This window comes from Larus michahellis, chromosome 4 (assembly GCF_964199755.1).
Source record: "Larus michahellis chromosome 4, bLarMic1.1, whole genome shotgun sequence".
NCBI classification, from domain to species: Eukaryota; Metazoa; Chordata; class Aves; order Charadriiformes; family Laridae; genus Larus; species Larus michahellis.
Window position 1 is genome coordinate 75,803,176 of NC_133899.1, and position 26,981 is coordinate 75,830,156.

Below are 26,981 nucleotides of genomic sequence, written 5' to 3' on the forward strand. Positions count from 1 at the left end.
CCTTTTAAATCTTCCATAAGGCATGCTGCATATTATCTGTCAGACACTTAGATAGTGTGAATTGTCATAGGGGAAGGATGTTGTGTCTCTAGCTGGAGGAGTAGTGAGCCTACTGGAGATTCAGAATTTTGCTAGGAATGCGGGGGAAAAAAAAAGAGTTTCCTGCAAGACTTGCAGCTCAACTTGCGTGGGGTTCCATGAATTTTGGTTAACTTGTTCCTTGCCTTCCCTCCCCTCTATGCACACAGGGACTGTATTCTTTCTTTCATTACCTGTGCCCCTACAGACTCCTCCAAGTACAATAGTGGAATACTATTTCCATAGTATTTCCTCTCATGGAAATACTATGAGAGGGTTTTGTCTTATTTCTTATATCTTGTACAGAAAGTTTCTGTACAATAGGACTCCATTCTCTTTAGATTTCCATTCTGATATCTAGGTTGAATTCAGATATCTGTGTGAAAGGGAACACAAGCTGTTGAGGAAGCGATCACTGAGCTAGTAGCCCTCGCCAGCTGGACCTGTGACTTCTGCGTCATCTCTTCATAAACTGAGGAAAGTTGTTCTGAAGTTGTTGTGGAGTCTGTAACAACAAAGGAAAATTGTCATGATGGAGATAATAGTAGGTTTATGTGTGTGTGACTGAGGCAGAATTTGGCCCGTTTCCTGTATTTCAGATTTCTTTCCCTTAAGTTGCAGCTTTGCTGGGGGAGTTTTTCCTTTGCTCTGAAAGGAGCTCGTTTGATTTCTTGTTTGAGTTTTCTGGCTTATACCATTTCTGATCTCCTCATGAAGACTCATTTAAGTTGCAGGCAGACCTCCAGCTTCTTCTTGAAGTCATCAGACAGCAAATCCCTCTTCTCCCTCAAGCCTTTGTTTCTTGCCTGGATCTGGCACTCACATCTTATGAAAAAATATGAAAATGCTGATTCTACTGATTGCTTGCAAGTTAACTGAGCTATACAGATACCAGCCAGTACTCTGTGTTCTCTAGATAGAGAGCATTACCGCTCACTCCCAGTTCAGGCAGGCCCTCCAGCTGTCAAGCGTCAGTATCAATCCAACAAGGGACAAAGAGGACAAGGTGAATGCCAGCAGAGAGACTATGTTGTGGCAGCTACAGCACAGACAAAGCACGTATATATATGTGTGCATATATATACATATATATATATATCTCCAGAGAAGAGAAAGGCTGGGTTATAGGGGTTTAATGGTGCTGCTTCCTTTAAATCATATTCCTGTCGGTGTGCTCACACACAACATAAGCAGTGGTGACTGCACCAAGCTGAATTCCATGCTCTTATATGAGTGAAGAGCTATTTTGTGTGCAGGAGAGCTCACCCACAATTTAGATGGGAGTAAAAGGGAATTTAGCCTTTTATTGGCGAACTGTCCTCTATGACTTTGAGGACTGGGAACTCTCTGTGAAGTTGACACGATGTTTATCTAGTAATAACAAATAGTGTAAGAAAAACTATACCATATGTTTTTGTGACCTCATCATAGTTCCATATTCTGAGACTGAGCACAAGGGTCATTTTTGCCAAAGAGTTAACAATGGAGTGGGAAGAACTAATCAGATGCTTTATGCCTGGCTCAGCCATGTGAAAGCTTTGGTGGGAATAAGGAACATCTTTTCACCCACTAGAAACCATTGAATGTTGTAATTAACAGCAAGGCAAATTTATTTAGTCCTTTAAATGTTATCTCATCTTCTGCTAGCAGTGGTCATCAATCTGAGAAGTGATTTTGCATATAGCCATTGGCGTTGAAAAACAAGCTAACGTTGAACAGCAGAGGTATGTCATAGGAGCTGCCAATATCCAAATGACTTAACAGCTGTTGTATCAACCCTACCTGTGCACACTAGAAAACTGCTGCCAACTCTTAATATTTCACGATAGAAGAAAATAATTTGGCTTGTAATGAAGTTGAAATGCACATTGGGATGAAATATTTTATGTTACCACCCATTTCAGCAGGGGAACGGGCATTTCTGTTGTCAGAAAGACTAATTTCATTTCCATGAAGTCTTTCATATCTGTTCACAAGATAAAATTTACCTTGTAAAAATTAAAACCTTTAAATTTAAAATGCAGCTGTAACCTGAAAACTGCCTATAAGAGTGATACTTTCCGACTTAGCTGATCTATTCCTTCTGTGTATATAGAACCAAATCAGTTTAGTGGCAAATAAGCTTTACCACTTTATGTACTGCTGTTAAGCCTTATAAAATCAACACAGCTGTAAAAGAACGGGCTGGATTCTGTTTCTTTTGAGGCAGGATTGAGAGAACTGTTTACTGCCATCTAATCTGGTATTTATGTCTATCTCACCAAAGAATAGGTTGTATAATTGACAATAAGGTTCTGCTAGGTTCTGTAGAGCCTTTATATTAAAAAAAAAATCAAGATAATACCCAAACTGAAAAGCCCTCCAGCTTCAACCGCAAAGCTGGGAATTAGAAAGCAAGTATCATTGTAGATTGAGCACATCAGATCTGGAGCCATTGATATACACCACACAGAAACCCACAGTGCCATTTCAGTAGTCCTTGTTCAGAAAAGAGTCTGTCTTTAGAGACTTCAATGACTTTAAGTCCTTTAAATAGTGAGCTGAGTATTTCTTTGGGTCGTTGACTTAGTAGTAAAGCTGGTGTATAGCCTTTGTATCTCCCTTTCCCAGCCATCCCCAGTTTTTTGGAGTCCTTGGTAAGTATGTTTTGCCAAGGTGCTGGCTGCTGGCAGAAAGCTCTGAAAAGCCTGCCTTATTCTTGACTTTACCTTCTGAGAAACACATACCAGGGAGCCTGTAAACTTTCCAGTCTCCACAGTGTAGCTGTCTGGGTCTGAATTCTATTTCCAAGTGGGGCAATCTTTGCTTGTTGCTTTCCGTCCCTCATGACTTTCAGGAAAGTCTTCAGTTACATCAGTGGCACTTCTGTGGATCTGGGTGATGATAAGAGGAGGAAAAGGTTAGTATGTATAACTAGCGCAGCTCCAGTCAAATCATGCTGTTGTGTTAGGCACTGCACAAACATACGTTCCTGCAAAGTCTTAGACCATAACCCTGTGGCAACAGGCTGGCCAGAAGACCTTGTGTTTATTCTTAAACATCCTGTGTTGCCACTTGCAATTCAAAACCTTGATTCTTGGCACCAGAGTTAAACAAAAAACTTTATGGATCCTTGTGTGTACCAGTGGCTATTGCTAAAATGATCTGATCAAAGCAGAAGCACAGCAAATCCACTTGCCTTTCATATCTTTCCAATATATCTCACTCAAATCTCTTCCTTCCAGTGTTTAGGACTTGACATAGCTTCCTGTTCAGAGCCATCTGACCTTGTCCCCCATGGCCAATCATCCTCTGGGCACAGAGAGCAATTGCACTGCAGTAAAGGCTTCTCTTCATAGCTCCTTGCAATCAGAGTTTGATTCATACAGACGCAAGCCCATGTCAATAGCATCCCAAGCTACTTGAGAAATTAGGAGACATTTTGTAGTTTAAAACTGGTTACATCACATTTGGGTTGCAATTGCAGCATGTAGCTTTGTGAGTGCTAATTTAGAGACTGCTGGTGTTACTAGCAGCAGTGAGTATCTGGATTTGGTGCTCTTGGAAGTGATCCTGATCCATATTGGCATTAATTAGAGTAATCCTGCTAATCACAAAGTAGCTATTTGATGGAAGAGGAGGTTGGTGATTTGCATTCATAAAGTCGTAACTGATGGCACTGACGCTGAAACCTGCGGGAAAAAATGTACGCTGCCCTCCCAGCTGAAAGTCTTTTCTCACCGTTAACACTGTGAGGTAGTCAGAACAATATGGTTTTTTATTAGCACTTCTTAAAAATGTCCTGGCTACTGGTCTTTCTGAGCATGGCTCATTCTTCTGTCTAAATTGTGACCCAAATGAGAGTTAAAAGGACGAAGACCCACCTGAAAGATCATATATTCATTCATAATGGGTGGATCACAATAAGTAAGATAGGTCAGATTTTCCAAAGAGTTCAAGCCAGGTTTCCCAGTTGTCCTTGCCCATTCTACTAGTATCCTTTGCTGTCCAAATGGATGGCTGACTCTCCCCATGCTGTAGTCATATCTCTTAATTCTAGTGTTGTATTGGGGACACATTTCTTTTCCAATTCATGACTCATGTTTTTGCACTGTAGAAGAAGGTAGCAACAACAATGGCAGCTTGGCACTAAAGATGAATCCAGATGTATTGAACTATGTGGTACATGTCAGATTCTGTTTTGACAGCTATGGCTAGATTTTTACTGTCCAATACAAGATCTTTTCCTCTTTGTCTGTAATAATAGCTAATGAAGAAAACACAGATATCGCTCTCTCAATTAAGGTCACAGTATTTTATTTATGGCAGGCAGTGCTTCAGGATACTCCATGTGAATATTTGCTTGCTGTACTAAGCTAAATTTGAGACGGCCTCCCCAGAATATAAAATCCTATTTTGAAGGGATTGATTCAGAGGAAATGAGGAGGCAACATTTCGCCAGCATACACAAGTTGTTTCGTTCCTTAGTAACAGGTCAGAGAACTTAAAGCCCATAAGATCATACTTGAACCATCCATCTGGCAGGAAAGGACAAAATCATATTATTAAGTGCCAATACATTTCTGACATTTTTATAGATGAGAAATTGGAATGAAACAGTAGAAGTCTCTAGGAGAATGGGTAGCAGCAATACTGTCATCTGCTGTGGCTTTACTAGTGTAGGTCGTCAGCCTCCCCTCTCAGCACACACTTGTGCAGAGAGATCTTTGTAAAAGGGCAGGCAGATACAAAGAATTCTTGGGCTGAGTCCTTTACCAGCCAATTTGCCGGAACAGCATGATTCCACAACAGAATCTGGCATCTCTTCATCCCACCACTATCTTTGCCTGTTCTTTCAGTGCCACCAGCTGTCCAAAGGAATGTATAATTCCCTCCTCTCCATCATCATGTCTCCTTTCTTGAACGTTATGTGGTGGTGCTGCATTTGCCAGAGCTATTCATCAGTAATGGACACGTTTGTTTTCTGATTAATTACCCACTCTTAGCTCTGCAGAAGGTAGCAGCAAGGAGATATTCCTCATCTATTTGGGTCTTTGCTGCCTGTGTTCACCATTCTCTAATGCATTACCCAAGAGCTACCTGTCTCAGTTATATTGTCTGGGACAGGAGAGGCTGAACTGGATCTCAGCTTCTCTGTGCGTGCATGAGGGAGAGAAAGAAAATACGCAAGACAGAGGCAGAATTGCCATCTGGATGCATCTGGCTAGTCACAAATATTGGGCCACCCTCCTGCAGAGGAGATGGGATGTTTTAGGGGAGTAAGAACAAGGCTGGATTATGGAGCATTTAAATGTCAGGTCGGTTGTTCAGATCTGTCCAAGTGTGTAGCGACTGAAAGTTCCCATCTTCTGCTGGTAGCATGGACACCTGTGCTAACAGTGTGTGATAATTTGAGTAGTTCCTACCAGCAGTCTGTTTCTCCAAACACTGTTTTCAGTTGGCATTTTTACAAGCAGAGTCTAAGGACTCTGGAAAATAAGCTCTGTTGTTACCTTTGGAAGTCACCTTTCCCAATTGCAATTTAGGTGTCCTGCTAAGAAACTGGGGTTGTTCTGTGGACTGTCTGTCTCCATTTTCTAGTCCTAAACTGAAATGAAATCAAAACAGCTGTCCCATTAGGTAACTAACTGGGGAAAAAAATAAATGGGAAAACTTGTTCTGGTCAACCTGTTGTGACAATTTATAAATCCAGTGAAAACCACATCTGTGTCTCTCAAAATACTTTCCTGACTTCCTGTATTTTTAGACAAGTACCCTCTTGGGATTTCTGCAGTTTCTTCAGCTCACTTCAAGTGGCCTAGGATGAATTCACCCTAGGAGGAAGTTCTGCGTGACGGCCTCCAGCAAGACATTGCAATGGCCTTTCTGTCACCCTTCTCCAGTCTAGAGGGAAGCCTCATACATCCAACCGTTAAAGGAGAAAAAAAATCTTTCTGTAGCCTTCTTCAGTAGTCCGTGAGCTCATTGAGGCATATCTCTGATCCGTATTTGTACAATGCCTAGGCGAGGGGCTCTTTAGTCTGGAGGAAGACCTCTACATGATATTACAACTAAACAAAGAGGAAGAGGTCGCTTTTATCTTTATGTCATCCCATATACTTTTGGAGTGGGTTATATATTTTAAGTCTTCTGTTTTTGAAGGCAGTGGGACTCTGCCAACAGAAACCAAGCAAACAGGCAAAAAATGCCTAGTCTTAACAAAGAGGACTAGAACTCTGTCAAAGTAGCAAAATGGGTATGAAATGGAATGGATTATCACCCATCAAGAGAGTGTTTCAATACTTTATGTGAAAGGACTTGGATTTTTGTTAGATGATTCACTGAAACCACAGCTGCTATCGAAATACAGGGCAAGCTAGGGATGAAAAAGACAAGGGGTGAAAAGAAAAGAATGAGTATAGGAAGAAAACCCCAATAGCAGAGGCAGGCAGAAGAAACTCAGAAAGGATGTGAAAGCAACAAGGGAAGGAATATGGGAAGGCAGGTTGACAAAGGGTGTCTCTGTTTCCAGTGGAGACCTGTCTTTTCTGGAGACCTTAGTTTCTCACAAAGCCTAAGCTAAAAATGCATAAACACAAAATTTCTCAGGCTATACATAAAGGAAAGGCAGAGGATTATCCCACAGATGGCATATTTGTTTTGTGCAACTTTGTGTTCAGCACCACAAGGATTAGTGCATTAAAAATACATAGACTCCAGAGAGATGGTTTCACAGGAGAAGGATTTGCTTCCTCAGGGTTTGCTTCCAATAAGCCAATGGGAATGTTGCTATTTGCTTCAACGAAAAGAGGAACAAGTTTCATCTGACTGTCTTAAAATGTTACAAAACAGCAGGCTCTAATCAGTGACCGAAGCCTCCCGGCTTGTCCTGAAGCTGCTTGTTCACCACCTCCTGTTATTTTCCATGGAGGACTCTGAGGGTCAGGGCAAGGTCAGGGCAGAGTTTTGGCAAGGTCAGGGCAGGGTCTTTGCAAGGTGCATCCTTTCCTGGTGTCACTTCTGGTGCCTGGAGTCAATCACCTCATTTTCTCTTTCCTCTCTTACCTGGGTGCTCCAGTTCCACTTTGCTTCTCAAACCTGTGACACCACTGGGGCTAGGTCAATGGCAGACAGACCTCCTAAGAACAACAGATGAAAAACTGAGGACTGTGAGGGGTGATACAAGCCACCTGCCCAGCTTCCTTTTACATTTGTGCATCTGTCTCCAGCCCCGTTTCTCCTTCTAGTGCCTGTTATTCAGATGCATTCACAGTTGTGACTTCTTTCATGATATTTGGCCGTGACAGCGCTGCACACAGGTGCATTTCTCTAGCATCCCTTCAATACATGACCCTTCCATAAGCTTCAATGCTTGTTTTCAAACCCATTCCCCTTCCCGATCTTGCAGCATACAGCTCCTTGGTCTAACTCAAAAATGCACATATCCATCTCCTCCTACTAGATGTAAACCTAATGCTCTGAACCTCCCCTCCTGCCTCTGATCCTTCTCACGGTTTCTCACCCTTGCTACCCTTCATGCCTTCTTTGCTCTGTGTTGATGAACATTTGCCCTCAAGGGGAATGAAGACCTTAGTTACAGATGCATGAAACACCAGGGAAGTTTTGAAGAATCAGTGAGCCAAACCGTCATCCCTGTCCAGAGGAAATGGGATGTCATCTCACTTACTGAAATAAGAGAGGCAGCCTTTTTTGAGGCCCCAGATGGACTTACAGGTGTAAGAGCGTATCGCTTTTTGCACTGAATGCTAGGAGTGGAACATTGCTGAAAAAGCTATTCTAATCCATTGTCAGCTGCATTTTCAAGTCTTGTTTTACTGGATGTATAAACCCAAAGGGAACTGAGAACCAAGAGGAGCAACACCATGCACCATTTTCATGCTTCCAGCATAGCTGGCCCATGTTTACATATCTCCAGAGAAAAACGTGAGGACTCTATGTCATCCCAAAGACCAGTATCTAGACCAGCCCAAGAGCGGGCTAACAAGCTGTCATGTAGACAACATCAGTGCAGTGGTTATCTGTATGGTTTGGTGTAGGATCGGTTCTTTCTTGACTGCAGGATAAGAGAGCATTATTACCTACTATTTAATTATAAGTCAAGATACTACAAAAGGCAAAGGAAGGAAAGGGTTAGTGAAATGGCCTATTTTATTTTTCAATAGCACTCTTTAAACATCCCTGAGGATTTCTTACCTCCCATTAAAATTTTACCTGAAAATGCTGATTGTAAGGAATCCAGTAGTGATACAGGCAAAGAAAAGCAGACTGTTAAATACTTTTGCTGCAATAAATCTCCAGGCACTTGAAAGCCAGTAGGTCATGGGGAGGAGAAAGGGTGGATGAAACAGGAGCTGCATATTTTAATAGGATGATTAAAAATCTTGTATCGGGACTCAGCAAATACAAGATATATAATTTTAAAAATGTTTTATTGCTCCATTCTTGCAAGTTGTACTTTTGTCTACTGTTCCTGTCTACGTGAAAACAAAAAACTTCCTCGACTCCTGCAGAGCCCTGCTTACTCTGCCTTCTTCTTTCCCTCTAAGCTTGTTGAATAAACTGCTCAGCTGAATAACTAGAGATATTTCCCTCCCCTTTTCTCCCAACCTAGCAGTCTTTCCCTCTCCAGCATTTTTTTCAGTGCTCTTTTTCATTCTCTCTGCTGACTCCATTTGCTTATGAAGATGAGGGGTCCAAAGCCACATAAGAACCAGATCTGCCCACATTCCTGCATTCAAGGCTGAGTGTTTGCTTTCTGTTTTTCTTCCTTTTCATTGAAAAAGAAGTAGAAATGAGTCTGAGCAGATAGAAACAAGTCTGAGCAGAGCATACGCCCACAAACCTAAAACAGTTTTAGGGAGGCTTAGGGAAATCTCTGAAATAGAAGTTATAGATGTGGAGCAGTTATCCCCCTTCTGAAGCACTTGGATGCCTGTGGAAGGAAGCAGATGGAACTCACGGAGGTCTCACCCCGAAACAACTGAGTTTGATAGTTCTTCTCTTCTTAGCCCAAAATTGAGATGCGTGCTTTGCCTGGCTGTTTGTTTGGGCCCATCTCTAAGGCTCCAGACAGTTAGGCGAGTGATGCCCTTCCAGAAACTAACAGCCATTTGCTTGTGGCATTGGGTGTAACTGAATGCACAGGCAGAACCAGGGCCAGCAGGAAGTTAACCACAAAGCAGCAAGCAGAGGAAGACAAGGAATGAATTAGATGAATAAGATAGAGATCCTTCACTGTATATGCCACCCATGTAATTTTTCTCAATGCCTGTTAACATGCAGAGGAAAGCAGCAACTACCTGGTTAGCATGGGGCAGGAAAAAAAAGAGTAACACGTTCAGCTTTGCAGGGCACAAATACTATATATATTTCCTCTTTCTTTGTATAAGAGCAGTTGATGTCTGTCTATCGTTTTCCATTAGAGAATAAGAAAGCACTCAACAAGCTCTTCAGACAAGCTACCGTGCACAGGAAGTACTTGCCTGCTATAGTAACTGGTTTGCTTACATTTGTAATGAAATTGAAGGGAAATATAATATTACCAAGCCACCAGTGTCCCCCAGCTGTGGATAGATGGCAATCTCTGCTATGAAGAAACCCCTTTGCTCCCAAATGAATGTTCCCATCTTGGGGATGAAAGGTTCTACTCTTCACAGCACACCACAGCACTGGAAGGCAGATACAAGGAGCCCATTTCCTTCTGGGAGCTGGAGAATGAAATTACTTACTTGGGAAATAAATGATTTGAATTTGTTAGAACTATGGAGCCAACAGCCCAATATTGAGATAAGCATCATGGGGTTTTAATGATCATGAACAGGCATCACCTCCATGGTGTGCATTAGGTAAAAAACACCTTCAATATCCATGATCAGAGAATTTAGTGTGACCCTTTCTATGTCTGATCAAGATTAATCCCCCCAGTCCAAGAAAATTAAAAGGGACTAGAAATGCCTGCAAAAAGGCTACCTTTCCAGTAGTAGCTGGTCCCTTTCCCTCAGTAGCACCCCAGAGCCCTTCCTCAGGTATGGCCTTCCACACATCCTCTGACATAGGACTAGATTAACAGCATACAGCCCTGCTGCCTGGAAGTCCAAATGGCGTGAAAGGTTGTATTCACGTGCATAGTGCCCAACCCATGTTAATACTGCAGCCTGCTCCAGTGGCTGGCTTAATGAGAGGTCTGTTCTACCAGCATGCAACCTTACACCCCTCTCTGGCTCCTAACTCCACTGGAGTGAATGTCTGTGTCATCGAGGCTGTACTGGAGAGAGAACATAAATTCCGGACAATGAGGAAGTAGTTCTTGTCCCTGCTAGGTCCCAGAAATAGTTAGATGCCTAACAGCCTGCTTCCACAATGCGTTCAGCATCTTTATTTCCAGGAACCTGTTGTAAGATGGATCTAAAGGTGCTTAGAAGCTTGCAAGTACAAGTCGCAAAGCACACATGCAGATGGCAATACTCATGTCAGCCGTAGCTCATTTTTCAATACTGTTTCCCTTGCACTCAGGTGCTTCAGGCTTAGTGACTGAAAGGCATGCAAGGGGATATTCAGAAAGAAATAAAATGCAAGCAAAGAAAGCCTAATGCCTGGTGTAGCCAGAGGGCTCGGCATCAGGTGGCCACCACATCCAAATACCCCGTGTTTGTAACAGCAGCAGTGAGATGGGATTTGCCTGTATCCAGCATTGCATTCACCGGTGTTTCAGTGCGGAGTGGCCAAGTGACTCCAAGCAGTAGACTGAACTATTTCGGCAAGTTGGCACTGTGTCCTCCTATGAGGTGAGACAGCAATGCTCCCCTACTCAGGAGAAAACTAGGACCTTTCCCCCAGGTGCTTTATGCTCCCAGTCTCTTTATTTCTGTAGGTGTCCCATCCTAAACACTCTTCCTCTTCCTGCTCATTGTCTTCATCCCCCACACACCCCCACGCACGTGGCTCTGGATCTCCTCATCATGTTCTTCTCGTTAAAAACCCCATTGTTCATTTGTTTGTTTGTTCTCTCTCTCTCTCTCCTCTTTTTCTCTCTCTTTCCCTCTCGTTTTTTTTTTTCTTTCTTTTCTTTCTTTCTTTCTTTCTTTTTTTGTCTCCTCTGTTTTGTGTACCCAGGCAGCCCATTGAGTAACTTCTTTGACGTAATTAAACAACTTTTTTCAGACGAGAAGAACGGGCAGGTGAGCCATCCCCCCGGCACGCCAACCAAGCATAGCGCAAACAGCAAGCGGAGCGATTCCGGTTCTAATGACTATGGGTCTAGAGGAGACAATAAGTACCCTGCTGGCAAAGACAAGGCAAAGATGGTCTCATCAGTCGGCCTACAAGACCAACCTTAAATAAACACATAAAAAATTAAATAACTTAGAAAAAAAAAACAAAAACAAAAACAAAAAAGCAAGAAAGAATGAAAGAATATTCCTTAGCAAGCTAGCCTCTAAACTAGAAGGATGTATATACCTTGCCACAACAGTACAAAACTGTCTATAGACAAATTTTGTATGAAGGAATGACTGTATATATATACATATATATATTTATATATGATATATAATATATATCTCAGAAACAAACACAAAAACAAACGAATGAAAGAATGAAAAGAAAAGAAAGAAAAGAAAAGGTAGCACAGATGACAAACCCAGTTCACCAGATCTTGGGTTGTGGTTTTTTCAATTGTTTTTTTTTTTTCCTCCCTTTTTTTGAATGTTTTGCTTTTTTTCTCCTTCCTGATTTTTTGGGTTTTTTTATTATTATTATTTTTTGTTTTCTTTTGTTTTGTTTCTTGTTCTGTTCATGCTCTCTCTGTGTTTCTGACGACACCACTTGTTTCCGCTCTGCTACCAGGAATTATCCCGAAAAGTTAACATGTCAGCCACGGCTTCACCTTCTGTGCTCTGCGGACACTTGTTGACGGAAGGCAACCGATGTAGACTGTCCAAGGACCAGTCCTGTTTGAGGTTCCCAGCCTCCCCTCTCCATTCAGGAAGTGGGTTTCTCCCCCACTTCTCCCCAAACACCTCCCCAGTGCACGCCTTTTTTTTTTTTTTTTTGTCCCCCCCCCCCCTTTTTTCTTTTTTGGTGCTCCACAAGAGAGATCTGCTCAGTTATGGGATTGCAGAGTCTGGGCTGAAAGGAGGTTGCAAATTGTTGGAGTGAAACCTTTACCCTTGGCAACTTCTGTCCGCGCAGGTGAACTCAGCCCGGAGCAGGGGGGGTGCGGGGAAGGAGATGGGCGTAGCGGGACCACAGTGTTTCATGAATCCAGAGCGCGTTCTCATCAGAAACCAGCCAGGAGCAACTCAAAACTAAGCGTTGAACCAAGACAATATTGGGGAGCTTCATCACGGGATTTTCTTAACCTTCTTTTTCTCCCCACCACCTTTTCCTTTTCTTTTGCCCCTTTTTTTATATATACATGTATATATGTGTGTATATTTATATATAAATATACATACATACATACATATATATACAAAACAATTGGTTTTTTTATACTGTATCATTTTGCTTTTTTGACCTGCTGGAAGGGGAAAGGAGTAAACTTAGGAGGGAGAGGGGGTTCAATGAATAAACACATACAAACAAAACATTAAAACTTAGGGAAAAGGCAACTTCTGGTAGCAAAGAAGAGGGACAAGACTCTGCCAAGGACTGTCTCTCCCGCCACCGGGCACAGTTGCCGCTGCTGCTACTGCTGCTCCTCCTTCGACACCTTCCTCCCCACCTGTCAACTCCCTGCCACTGTGCCACCGCGCTGGGACCTTCTTCGACCAGCTGGATCCTCCACCACACCCTGCATTTAGAGGCAATTGTTGTGTTGCTAGTGCTGCATTGATATCAGTATTATTATTATTTCTTTAAGTTATCAGTTTCATTTGTTGGCTTGGGTGATTTTTTTCTAAAAAAAAAGAAAAAAAAAAAAGAAAAAAAAAGAAGATGAAGAGGAGGAAGAAAAGAGACTTATCTTGGGTTTTATTTCCTGTGTGTGTGTGTGTGCAAATTACTGGCACTTAGTTCATCAGAGCAAGACAAGGTGGAGTCAGGGCAATGGGAGACTTAATCACGAAGCTACTGTAAACTTTAAAAATTACTGCAAGATATTTTTATAAAGTTTTTGTTTTGGTTTGGTTTTTTCGAAGGGGAGGAGGGTGGGGCTGGGTGGATGGGGACCTTTTTTTTTTGTGTTTCAGTTATTAGGTCTCAGTTATTTATATATACATATATATATATTTAAAAAAATAAGCTGTTAGATATATCTTCTGTTTAATAACTGTGTAGAGGCAACATGGATTCTTATTTATTTTGGGGAGGAGGAGGAAAAAAGACACGGAAACCCTGTAAGTGTTCAGCTTGTGACTTTGAGAAAGAAGAATCGCTGCCTTTTTTCCTCCTCCTCAAGAGTTATGTGACCAAGTGTAACTTATTCTGGCCCAAGCTCAAAGGTTAAACAAACAAAAAAACCGTGGTTTTACGCGTGGAATACAAAACACAGTGAGAAGTACTTCTTGACTGAGATTTTAAGAATGTAGGCTTAGCATTAGTGTTCAGCTCTTTTATGACCTTCGATTGCTGCTCGTTGGGTTCCTATGGGTGTATGTTGTATCGCAAGGTTATTTTTTTTAATGATAATGTTGGATGAGTTCTTTTTTGTTGTTGTTGTCGTTGTTGGTTTTTTTAATCATTTTCCCCTTCTTGGACCAGTTTTACTTGTACATAGGTTTGAAGATTAAAAAGAATTTTTAAAGACACAACTGGGGCAAAGACCTTTGACTTTTGCCCCGTTTCCCCATTCCCCCAAATGGGAGGGATTTATTTTAATTTTTTTTTGTTTTATTTATTTATTTATTTTCCCTATTCTTAAACTTTTCTCTCTCGTATTGCTGTGTGCATGTCAGACACCAGGGAGTGATGGCTGGGGAGGGGGGGAGGCAAGGGTGCAGGAGAGGGGGGCAGTTTTAATTGCATGACATTGCTGTAAATTAGTCTCTTTTGCTTTCGTTGTCTTTCCTGCCTCCGCCCTCTCTCTACTTCTCCTCCGAGCTCCCCTCCCATCACCCCCGTCCTTCTTTTCCCTCTTTTCTCTTCCCTTGTGTATAGATTTTGATGCTTCTGTTACATTGTACCTCTACAAAAGGCTGGGATTTCAATACAAAATAATAATAATACTTTAAAAATACCTATATCAGCAAAACCCATGTGGTACAAGCAGGAAGGGGATTACTTACACAAGATATAAGAATAAATGAAAGCAATACCTCTTGTTATCCTTCCTATTTTGTACTCTGAAGACACACACGCGCGCACACACACATATACAGACACAAACTGACATTATTTAATGGTTTAAAATGGACAAAAAAATCTGATGTATCCCTTGTTAAATAACTGTGAGCAACTTTAGTTCAAAAACCAATAAATTCATTCAGTAAAGATACCAGCTGTTGAGTGTCCTGTTTATGTCCATGAAATGGACTTCTCGCCAGTGCCAGACCCAGTAAGTACCGTATCACGGCTTTCCACACCAAAGGAGCTGAAGATGGCTGGCGCGTAAGGCAGCATCCTCCCGGCCATGGAATGACCGTCGTCTCCTCGCAGCGCAGGGATCTGCAGTGCTATGCCCTGCGTGCTCCACCCTCACGGCACGGACCCGCCATGTATGGGCAAGGGCAGTTCAGCCGTGTAGGCCTGGTTTCCCGCAGTGTCATGCTGAAAAAGATTAATCCAAATTCCAGAGTGATCACACACACCCCCTAGGTTTGATCCGGATGGAAACCACTGCACCAAATCCCACTGCTGCTCATGATCATTCTCATCTCTAACCTGAGCTTCTCACGTTGCTTCCAGATTTAGCATAGGAAGGATTTCTCCACCCTTCCTGCCTGAAACACCCTCAATCACATACATTTGACAAAGCTCATCAGGTACGTCCCTGGCTTGCGTTGGGTTGGGTTTGGGGGCTTTTTTGTAGACTGGTCAGTCGGTTCATGTGGCTGCTGGCCTGTCACACGGCTCTCTTCAGCTTTTGGGCGTTCGCCTCTCCGCTGGATTTGTAACTTCTTCCAGGTGACCACGGGAGCCCGGCAGTTCCCCACTTTGGTCTCAGAGGTCTGGCTGGTGCGTGCCCCCAGACCCGCCTGGGCGCTTCCCTGCACGGCCGGGGTAAACCTGGCAGCCCCAAGCCCACGGCAGCTCGGCGGCGCCATCCCTCTGGGCCCTGCTCGCCGCCTCCGGCCAGCGTCCCCTCCCAGCCCCCGACCGAGCTGCCCCAAAACGGGCCGGGCCCCCCCGCTGCGGGGGCGGTGAGGGGAGGGAAGAGAGAGGAGCTCCCCGCGCGCGCGGCGGCCGTTGGCGAGCCCCCCCTCCGGCGCGTGCGGCGGCCGTTGGCGAGTCGCCGGCGCCGGAGGGAGGAGGGCGGCGAGCGCGGGGCGGCTGCTGCCGGGCGCGGCCCGGCCCGGCCCGGCCCGGCGGAGGGCAGCGGAGCAGAGCAGGTAGGGCCCGCGGGAGAGAGTGGGGCGGCGGCGGGCCGGGGTACGGCAGGGCTGTGGCCGGGCGAGCGGGGAGGGCGTCGCGGCGAGGCGCCGTCTGGAAGGTTCCGTGGTGCCGCCCTGGCCGCGGCAGAGCTGGCGCGAGGCGAAAGCGGCGGGGCGGTGCCGGAGGGAGCTTCTCGGCGCGGCCTCGGAAGCCTCCCACCGTGACAGAAAAGACCTCGGCGGCTGCCACCCCACGAGGGCAAGGCACCCTGTCCTGTTGCAGGCCCTGTTAGGAGAAGCAAGAGGAACAGTCGCCACCCCACCACCTCCTTCTTCTTGTGGCCACCATTTGAGGATGTAGCCCATCTCTGCGGGGTGCAGCTGGAGTTGGTCCCCAAAGGTTTGTTTCACCGGGCGTGCAGGTGACAACCCCTCCCACTGGGCAGTCTTGTGAAAAGTAGCATGCAGGGAGGATGCGTACACGGGTAGGAAAAGGTACGCCAGCAGCATTGCAGTAGCTATCATGGGGTGTCATGGGGATGGTTGTGGCCTGTGGCATCTTCCACAGGTGTGTGCGTCAGCCTCTGGAGCTCTGTGTTGGAGCCGTGCAGATGTTGATAAAGCTCTGACGCTTTCCAGGCAGGGATGACAGGGTGCCTCACAAGGACGTTCCTGCTGCAGTAAGGTCTCAGCAGGGTGCGAGACTCACAGCTGTAGCAGACCATTTCCTGGGAGGTTGTGGTTCTGGCAGGCAGTGTCTCAGGGGGTTGGTGGTGGCACCTGCTGCAGTGGTAGGGTGTAAAGGCTTGTGTTGCAGATGGCATCCCCTGTGGATGCAGAAGGGACACAGATGTCCTGGAGGGACAAAGGGGGACAGGAGTGTAATCACAGAATTGTAGGGTTGGAAGGGACCTCTGGAGATCATCTAGTCAAACCCCCCTGCTTCAATGTCAGGCATGTTATTCATACAAAATAACACTCTTATCTAGGAAAAAGCCAGAATGTTTTTAAGGTCTTTGGGGGATTTATTGGTCTGCTAAAACAGAAGGAGAGGGAGCAGAAGCATGAGGGGAGTGGAGAAGCTAACAAAGATCAAAAGATAAGGAGAATCACAAGTGCTGCAGGATTTGGTCTCTGTAGCACTGGAAACGCAGAACTGGGAACTAGCTGCGCATCATTTGCAGCTCTGAAAATGAAAGGATGTGCTGGGGTGGAGTGTAATATGGCAGTGTGGCAGCAGCTGTATCCTTCTATCTGTTTCTCCTCTCTTCCTATGTTTTCAGAAATGTTCAAAAACTTATATGATCTTTCTGTGTCTCCAGTAGTATTCATAATTAGGGTCCCCAATAAAGCTAATTGTGGTCTCCAAAACCTATAAGAAGAAAATAATGACTTTGCAAGGTGAAGGACTTTATGCTTAGGGCCTACCCACATTTATTCTGCTTCCATGTTTGGCCATGTTGTAACACAGTCTCTAGCTACATGTTATATTATCACCTGTAGTGCATAGGAGAGACTGTGCTTCAGAGTGAATTGAGTTTAACTGTTCTCTGTAAAACAACCCTCCTATTTCATAGCTTAAATCCAAAGGCAAGCAATAAATGCAGCAGAGGATTCTGGTATGCCTCTGTGGTTGAGGTGGTTGGATTATCTCTGCTGTCAGGTGGTGGCTATTGTCCTCGTTCAAACCCCCTACCAGGTGATGGCTGCTGAGATGCCATGAGCTATGACACCTGACCTTCATTCACGTGCTGTGGTTCTGAGCTCTGCAGCTCTCTGGTTCTCTTGGAGAGTCCAGCCCCTTGGAGTCAGTACCTAAAAAACTTACTACGTTTGAAGTTCATCTGTCTGATTTCCTCTGGGTAAAACAGCACAGCATACGACCTTCCAAGTGTAAACTGAAGACAAGGCAAGTGTGTAAGCTCTAGTTTGTCTGCACAAGCGTGGATATTAACTTTGCGTAGATACATGCATACATGAAAAATGTATTTGTGCTCAAGGTGAACTGTTATTAATTGAGCCAGTACCTGACATGTGCTGTATAAGCAATAAATTGTGTATACGCGTCAAATGAGCAACTGAGGCCATAGTCACGAAGGTAGTTCTCATTGCCATGTGCCAGTGTACAGTCTGTTTGGGGGCTGGGAAAGAAGTCAGTTGTGTTTGAGAGCACTAATTCGAATTGTCCGAGCCTTGCAATTGATGCATGAAAGTTTCCTCAGTCATCAGGTTGGCTTTAATGAAAGTGATCTGATACAAATGACTGAGCTTTTATGGTTTGCGCTAGGCATAGGCCTAGCCTACAAACCAGTGCTTGTAAAGACGGCGAAACTTGCGTAAGGCCTCTAGGTAGTGCTAATTCTGGTGCCCGCTGTTACAAAGTATGCCCTTTTTCCTGATGATTTGGACAGTGCATTTAACCCAACAGGCTTGTACATCTTAAATACTGCAGCAGAATGCCCATGGGGATTGTTTTCTTGTATGGAAGTTTGCAGGACTGGTCCCCCTACCTTTGCTTCATTTCAGGTGTGTGCAAACAATTGTATGTGAGCTCGTGATAGAAGGGCAGAGTGTGTTGGTAAGGAAGCAGGTTTAGCACTGAGTTTATTATGGAAAACAACAGGGAGGGGAGAGAGACACTTGTTTAAAAACTGGAAAGTATCTTAGCTCGTTGTTGTACCCTTTAATCTTCTTATTTGATTTAAAACCACTTCAACAGCTGCAGCTCCCATTTAATTGGGAGAACAAAACCCTAGCAGTTCAACTGTCTGGGGATACTTGAGGCCGCAAGTGGAAGGGAAACCCACGTTGAGGGCAAGTCCTTTCTTCTTCTAAATGCACAACTTATTGTGTGGGTTATTTTTAGTGCTGTAATCTCACTGAGCGCTGCTGAGAGAAACCGTGCCAGGCAGGCTGGCAGGCTTTGAAGGGCTTGAGAAATGGGATTTCCTGTTCCACCGGCTCAGAGCTGACTCTTGCCATTGTCAGGAGCTATTATCGCCTTCTTGCAGCCAAAGCAGATAACGCAGCTTCAAGGTCAGGGAAGACACAAGCCTTCATTAACAGCATTAGCAGAAGGAAGAGTTTGCTTGCAGTTAGGGTGAATGTTTCTTTAGCTGGTGTAGTCAGGGACCTCTGCCTGGGCAGAGGGGTCTACATGCGGATCAGAGAACCACACAACAGTTGAGGTTAGAAGGGACCTCTGGAGACCTACTCAAAACAAGTTGCTCACTTCTCTGTCCAGTTGGGTTTTCAGTCTCAGAGGTGGACACTACACAACCTCTCTTGACAGCCTGTACCAGAAACAGCTGCTGGGGAGAGGAGAGAAATTTATTTCTCTGCTCCTCAGCTTCTCGCTGACCCCACTCCTTGTTGTGGCTTTTGTGCTTCTGCTGAACGTTATCTCTTGTGTAGACATATCTGGCACTAGAAGGCAGTAGTGGTCCAGCCCTGGTAGTATGTCAGGTTTCTCTCCATGCTGTCCAGAATAGAAGGAAAACAGGTTGGTCTAAGGAAGCAGCGAGCCTTGGTAGAGGTCAGAAAAAGCAGCTGTGTTTACAGTAAAGTCTCATATACTCTTGGAAAGTAGATCGAGACAGTGTCTTCAAATTGCAGTGTCTCTTCTGGATAGTTCCTCTGTGGGACATCCTTGTTCTTAAAGTAAAATCAGGTTCAGAGCGGATGAAACTAAGCTGAAACAAGGCACTCCTGACTCAATAGCAGGGTGTGCACACTGGAGTTACCTGGAATTAGGTTCCAGTATTATGCTGTTTGTGACAGTTGGTTCAGTCAGTCTTGTTATTTACATAAATAGCACAGTGGAATAGTGATAGTATAGCAAGCTATGGCTGTGGTTCTGATACAGTTCATTGAATCATGCTGCTCACAATTAGGTTGCAAGAATGCATAGGGAATGTATTGGAGTTAATGTATGTTAGGGGTGCTTTGATGATATGTGCAAAGCCATTTTTGGGACTGTTACAGATGGAGTCCTGACTGAGACCTCACATCACTCTATGGCAGCGCTATGAGCTCCAATTCATAGAGGGTTCCTGATCTATACTCTTGTGCATAAATGTGGTGGAGGAAGTTTCTGTCTGACAGAGAGCCTTCAGTTACAGCACCGAGTTGCACAATGGGAGGAGAAATAGGCGTGGACTAGGTAGAGCTTGTGTTTACAGAAAAGCTTAAAATAAAATACATAAATAAATAAAGCCTTGGGACTGAAGTCTGGTCCCAAAATCTAGTCCCTGTCTACTGAGCTTTAGGCCACTGTTCTGATGGGCTGTGATACCTTTCCACAGCAGGGTCTCTGCACAGGGTGGTGGAAAGAGGACTGAGCTGGGATTACAATGTGTCGTGGCTTTGGCCTTTGCCTGCTGTGTGGCAGTGGGCAACTCCCCTTTCTTACCATTGCAGGGGTAAAGAAGCTGAGGAAGGCAGCAGCACCTCCTTTGCAAACAGCTTTGAGGAGCACTGTTAAAAGTGTGGTGTAAGAAGTAGGTAATTTTGTTAGACTATCCCTGTTTTGCTACAGTTGAGGAGTAGAAACTGCCATTGAAGATGGCTTTTTGCGTGAAAAACAGCAAGTTTGCTGTGGTCCCTGGAGTTGCTGTCTCCTGATAGAGGCATCTCAATGTCTGCTATTCAGATGTTGTTATACTTCATGTGAGAGTCAAGCACATTCTTTTGCTTACACCAAGATAGCTCAGAAATGTCTCTGGAGTGACCCTGTGGAGATGAAACCTGTACTGAGCACAGAGGTATGTGGCTTGGTAGTGTCCTGGTCTTAAATTTCTGAAGTTTATTCTCCTGTACAGAATCCAAATATAAACTTAAATAACAATTAACCTTAACTATTCAGTGTGAAGATGTTTATTTGCCAGATACTTGGATGGCACAGCGATGGTGGCTTTGTCAGCACTTTACAGAAGGGATGACCGAAATCTTAATTGGGCTAGATAAGAGCAGTAAAGAAGGATGCCTCTTGCTCTGCTGAGGTTGTAAGTGAGAGCAGGTATCTGAGAGAGAGCAGGCACAGCTCTCTTCCTTACTCTGTTCCTTGCCTTGTGTTGAATGTAAACCTTGTGGTGAGCCTGGTAATTCCTTTTCTTGCAGTAGGAAAGGCAGCTTGCTGCTTTTCCCATAGGCGCCAAAAGCAGAGAGTGCAGACACACGTCTGCTGAGAGGCTGGAAACAACCCTCTGCTTAGAGTTGCCTGAGCTTGCTATAAATGAGCTGGTTTGGGTGTGGGAAGTGGTTGAGCTGTGTTAGCTGGCACAGCTCCAGGCTAATGCAGCTCAACTGGATCCAGTACCCGAGCCAGCTTATCTGCAGGTGCTTCAAGTATCACTATGTGATGCAGAACTGATTTGCTCACTGCTGTTTCGGGGTTCCCAGGAGCTGAAGTTCCTGTGTCTTATTTAAGGCAGCATAGACATACTTCCTGGGTTGGAGGTGTCTTCCTCCTTGGCTGGGTAAATTTTAATCAGTCTTTCACTTTACCCTGAGACAATTCAAAATAAGAAGCCTAGACCAAATGGGAGCATAGGTCAGTAGGGATATATGCAATTCTGAGCAGTCAGTGGTCTTCTGCTTCTTGTTCCCTATAAAATCCTGACATACATAAGGTTTGTATCCTGGCAGCAAACAGGGAGGCACATAGGTAAAGAGAGAACTAGCAAGTTCTCTGCCTGATGAAGGTTCCTCTGATACCATTAGGATTCAAGGTGGCATGGCTGCAAGCTGTCCTGTTGCAGAGTGCTCTGTGTACTTACCCCGTGGTATCCCCACTTAAGAGTTGAGTCATTGAGGGTGGTGATCGTACAGCAGTTCTTGTTCAGGTATAAGGTGGTGTGAGAGAACTGTTTGGATTTCCAACAACTTTGAACCTGCAGCACCTTGCCTAGCGTAAAGAAAGTGGTTCAGGTGGTTAGTTCAGGTACTGTGGCTGAGATTTTTAAGTGCTGATGTAATTTTTTCCTGGTGTTCTGTGGGAGCATAGTTAAGCAACTCTCAAACCCTCTGAAAATCCCATGTTACTGTAGCACCTGTAGTAGCTGATCGAAGCCCTGAACTCAGGTATGCCTGATCCACAAGTCAGTGAGGGAGAAAAGGATGATTACGAGGAGAGACTTTGACTTGAGTATAGATCTTGCCGTGCCTGTGCAATCCCCAGCCAAGCCAGGCCGTGCTCTGGCCTGGCCTCGATCCTGCTATGCAGCAGGAATGCAGTACCTGTCCCTGCAGCCTCCTCTTCTTATCAGTGTGAAGACAAGTTGCCCTGACTCGGAGTGTTCTGTGGGGTACGTGCCCATACAGCACGCTGCACCTCTCTTGCACTGGGGGAGTGTATCAGCTGGGGTGATGTTTAAAGGAGGCAGTGAAAAACGTAGTCTCAGGCCAGGGTTAGGCCATCCTTTCAAGGAGCACGTGGAGACTGTGTGTGCATTTCTGGCCCTGTCTTAGGAAGAGGTAGTCATAGGAAGCAGCGGTATAGACTTTCCCATAGCCACTGCCCCAACAGGGAGCTATGTGTGTCAATTAAGGCAATTGAGACGTAAATCAACATTGACGGAAGGAGGAATCGCGTTTGTACTGCTTGATATTTAAAAGAGGACCAATAATGTCTGTGACTTATGCATTAGAAAAGACTGAGAAGATTTAGTTGGTCAAATCAACATGGCAATGGCAGTAAGACATAGAAAGGGAACTTAATAAGAAATATTTCAAGACAGACTGATAGTTGTTGCTTCAGCTGCTAGAAATCTGTACAAGGCCATTGGCTTTGTTGGTTTAAACTAGCTGTAGATCTGACCCTGAATTAGCAGTAATTTTGGCTCCAGGTTCCACTTGTGCCTCGCAGTTCTTTCCTTTTGCTGTGTTGTGTGCTCAGCTCAGTTCAGTCCTGCAGCTGACACAGCTGCTGGATTATCAAACAGTTCCAGGAAAAACGTTTGGGTTTTGGCTTAGCTGTCAGCTTCAAGCAGAGAATGAAATGGTGTTGCTCAGGAAGAATTCCCTTAGCAGTGTTGCAAAATACAGGATTCTTTGGGACTGCTGTTGTGGCTTGTGGGTGGTACCTGGGAGTTCAGAGCAGTGGCTTGCAGTGTTCCCTTCTGACAAGGAATTTATGAAGAGTGTCATAAATGAAAGTGGGCTTCCTTTAAGCCAGTAAACTTCAGCTCGGTCTATATGACGGTCTACCCTGAACATTTTGGACTGGAGAAGAATTAAAACCTTTAGAAAAGTTCTTAGTTTAAGTGCAGTTTTAATTAAGTTTGATGCACTAGCTCTAGTTCTTAATCATATTGCTAGCATGTGGAGGCTTGGTTTTCATTAGTGACCCAACCCAGGGCCAGCTACAGCCATTTATTTAATAAAAAATAGTTCTAAAAGTAGTTCTGCTAGATACGTTTGGAAGTATGTGGGCTGCAGGATCATACAGAGAGGTGTGAAAGCAGACACAACCCTGATTTCCAGTTTCAGTGGAGTTAAACTGCAAATTCGCTTTAGAAAAAGGGAAGAAAGAGGAGAGCCTCACAGCATCTGTAAGCCAGAATGAAGAGGACTGTTAGCAAACAATCTCATTTGGGAAAGGGGACAGAGAGCTTTTGTCTCCTGAAGTTATACTGTCCTATAACGGAGAGGGCTAGCGGCTTGTTGAGCTGTGTGTGTAGTTTGTGCTAGCTTCTGTTTAGTTTGCCCTAGGCTGTGTTCACGTGGAGTTTCTACTTGCACTTGCCCGCTCCATCGCTTGGGGAGATGGGCTGCGGTAGGATCTGCAGTCACCCAGAACCTATAGATCAGCACTGGCCACGTCCAGCATGAAAGGTTACTGCAACCCCTGTGGTATGAGTGGTAATGGGTAGAACCAAGTGTCCTGATGTCACTTGTAATTACAAACAGTGTGTTTTGCATGTTACTGATGTGTTTTGCATGAAGCTAAACTTCCCTGTCTGCCTATTGCTTCCATAGCTGCTGCCGCCCTACTCTCTACAAGAGAGGGGTGGAGAAACAAGATGACCTTTGTAGCATGCAAAAATCCTGTAGAAGCAGAATATGGTGTCACCCATTAGATGTTATGTGAAGCAGTTGGGGATCTGTTGTGCTGTGGTGCTTTGTGCTGGGCCTTGCATGATGTCCTGCTGATTAGCGAGTATGGAGAAGAATGGCTGGAACACAGGACCTTCATCAGAGAGGACTGAGTAGCAGCGACACTGTCTTTTCTCCTTGCTTCCTTACAAGCTGTACCATGTGTCAGCTGTCAGTTGTGTTGTGCAGAGGCAGCAGAGGATGAGAGAGAGGTGTGGATATGCCTCTCTCTAGCCTGTGTAGCTTCTACATAGCTTTGCAGAGACATGACAGTGTTCAGTCTCGGTGTGACAGGGATGCAGCTAAACATCGGAGCCTGTCTGCATGAGGGGAAGGACCATGCATAACCTAGAAGTGGAGTCCAATACCACAGGGGCCTGGACAAATAAATACTGTGCCATATTATCGAGGCTTATTTCAGTAGCACATGAAAGCTACCAGTTTGATAGTGCAGCAAGGGACAGCTTTGTCCACATAGCTGTGATAGACAAGGAGAAGGAAAAGAGGTATCTGTTGTCCGCATAAGGCAGATTCATGAACTGAGATGAAGAGCAAATCAGTGATTCTCTCAGTTGCTTATACAAACTCTGTGGCTTGGGCTGGAACTTGAATCCAGATCTTAACCTGGCAGCAGCATGTTCCGGTGAGCAGGTCTGCAAGTCACCTTGGTGGCCTGTCCCTAAGGACAGGTACTTTCATTTCTCAGCACTTTAATTTCTCAGTCACTTTAGAGTAGCTCTTTTCAGATGTAAATGCTACATTTCTTTCTTTTATAATGCATGAAAAGTTGTTTTGGCATTTCTTCTCTCTTGTAACAGGGCACTAAGATCCAGCATAGTATCTGCAAACTGAGACTGCAGAAGAAGTCTAGATCATGCAGGCTGTTCCAGTTGTGCAAGCAGTGAAAGAAGTGCCCACGTTTCAGAAGCTAGATTTATATAATTTGTGATTTGTGGCCAATTCTGAGCTCTTCTGTCCCTTTGTGTTTGGGGTCTTTTAAGAGCGTGTGTTCTTGTGCAGGTTCTTTGGCATGTAGTAACATGGGAGCACAAGTTGTAATTTTTCACTTGATCAGGAAAGTTAAGGGTTCATTTACAGGCTCTTTCTCCGCTTCCAATGGTTGCTTGTTGCTACAAAACTTGTAACAACTTTCTAATCACATTGAGAATCCTACGTGTCTTCCAGGTTGCTTGAAATCAGCCAGCAGTTCAAAAGTTTGGGGTAGGCAAGAAAAAGGGACAGGCAAATGGGAGTCTTGCTTGAGCTTTCTTCATTTTGGGTGTCTGGCTTTAAAAAAAGCCCGTTTTCATTTCATGGTCCAGAAGTCTTTCACTGCAAAATAAAACAATGCTTTTATAAACCACCTGAGCTATTTATCTGAGGAGCACCTGGATCAGAAATGAATGCTAATCCAGTAATAACAGATAATTAAACTGTTATAATGGGATTTTTAATCTCTCTTCTCCAGCTGTAGTTTCGCTTTTTGCCTTCATCAGGGACATTATAATGAAGCACAGAGGGCTTCTAATCCAGTCAAAGTTCCTTGATGGGTTGGAGTATTTGTTGTGCTTTCACATTTAAGCAGTGGTTATGGCATAAGATTAACTTAATTCACAGGGTCACCATCTTGTTACTAAATTCGGCCTAGTGGTTTGATGTAGGCAGGAGAAAGGTACCTGGTCTCCACAATGGTCCATGAACATCTGTGTGGCAGGGCCAGGTTCGTGAAGATGTCAAACCAGCTCTCAGCCAGCCACCGATGGGAGTCCACAAAAGCAGCCCTCAGGTCCTACCCTGTCCTAATGGCACCCACAGGGTCCTGGCAGTTCTGATTTGGCCCCTAAGCACAAACAGATGAATGAGACTGAGAGCGGCAAAGGGCTGTTACAGCCCATCTCAGGCTGTGTTCCCAGGAAGGTCTGTAAAGCGCACATTCCCTCCTCAGTGGCTCTGCTTGAGCTACCTTATCTGCACACACAACACGGTACGGTTCCCTTTGCCAGGTAGCCCAGTAGTTGCTCAAAAGGAAGTTCAGATTCAGCTCTGCTTGATTTGGATCATTCCCTGAAGGTCTCCCGTTCTTTCCTGCAGCATGTCTAAACTGTGGCTTTTGACCTTCAGTCCGTCACGGCATGCAATGGGGAGTTTGGGGCTGGGAGTGCAGGATACAAATGTGCCCTGTATCTCTGTGCTGAACATCCATTGCAGAATTGTTTGCAATTGCAAGGGGATAGGCGCTGTGATTCTGCAGTCTTCTGCTGTCTCAGTGCTGAGCTTTTGAACTGATCTGGCTTAAGCCCTGAACTCAAGTAGTGGCTTTGTAGTTGAAAATCTCATGTGGAAGGAGCCTTACCTGTCCAGCTGGGAGTTGTGTGTCTGCTTTCTTTTGCTCTATACGTTTCATCTGATTCTTCCCAAGTATTTGAGCTTCAAAATGTGATTTCTGTTTGGCAGAAGGAGGCCGACAAATGTTGGCTTGCGGTGCCTGACTGCCTTCCTGCTATCTACTTCCTAATGTCATCCTTCTGCGAGTGAAATGAGGGCCTTCCTGCACAAACCTTATTGGGTCAAGAGGTGCAAACTCAAGGAAGTATTGGTTCTTTGCCATTCTGCAGACTGAGTGTCACTGGTGTAACAGTGAAAGAATTCACAATCGTCAATAATATTGAGGTCTTGATGCATATCTCGTTTTAAGATTTGCTAGGAACTACCTGCAGTCCTTTTCACGTGCCTGGATTGTGACGCTCTGATCACAGCACAGCATCTGTTCTGTAGATTTCATTTAAGCCAGTTTAAAATAGTTTTTAAACTGGTAAGATCATTCAAAGACATTTTTTATTATTTGTGCTGTCTTGAAAATGTTTTTAAAGTAGCTAAAGTTTTCACAGTTCTGCTGCAGTGGGTATAGCTGGGCTTCAGGCACAATTTGTCTTCTGCTTCTTGTATTCACTTCTGCTGAGACAGGTTTTATAGCCACAAGGATTGAAATTAACCTTCCTAAATTGTTGAGTGTCAGTAAACCTGGCTGAAAAGGACACAAAGTTCTTTCTATTACAGGTTTTATATAAATTTCATGTAACTGTAAAAGTCTTGGATTACTCAGTGTCGGTTTCCAGTTCTGTTCTGGATTATCCTTTTTAAGTGGAGCTAAGAACAGGGTTCTCCTTATTCATAAAAGCAAATTCTTTTAATAGGTAGATGTAAGCATTCTGGCTGTCTGCAATACTAGTTATGTCTGGTACCAATGTCTGCAAATTTGTTACAGAAGACTTTAAAAACCAATGTATTTCCACCTTGCAAAGTAAAATTGTCCCTTACATTTAGTCATCCAAAGCCAGA

At 44.5% G+C, this 26,981-nt stretch overlaps 1 protein-coding gene and 1 long non-coding RNA gene across 14 annotated transcripts in view; both read left to right on the forward strand.

Moving 5' to 3' along the window:
- Positions 1-12,077, forward strand: part of BRSK2 (BR serine/threonine kinase 2) — a 321,619-nt gene extending 309,542 nt beyond the window's left edge. For 6 of the 13 annotated variants that reach the window (XM_074585662.1, XM_074585668.1, XM_074585664.1 and 3 more), the window contains one exon: positions 11,239-11,546. In XM_074585662.1, the coding sequence (XP_074441763.1) occupies positions 11,239-11,414 (176 nt within the window). In that variant the 3' untranslated portion in view covers positions 11,415-11,546. Of the gene's footprint in view, positions 1-11,190; positions 11,547-11,922 lie in introns of those variants that run through there. The other 7 variants (XM_074585661.1, XM_074585663.1, XM_074585665.1 and 4 more) reach the window with 2 other exon arrangements.
- A 3,393-nt stretch (positions 12,078-15,470) lies between these two features.
- Positions 15,471-26,981, forward strand: part of LOC141742705 (uncharacterized) — a 28,013-nt gene continuing 16,502 nt past the window's right edge. The window contains exon 1 of the long non-coding RNA XR_012586812.1: positions 15,471-15,566. This is a non-coding gene — a long non-coding RNA (uncharacterized LOC141742705). The remainder of the gene's footprint in view (positions 15,567-26,981) is intronic.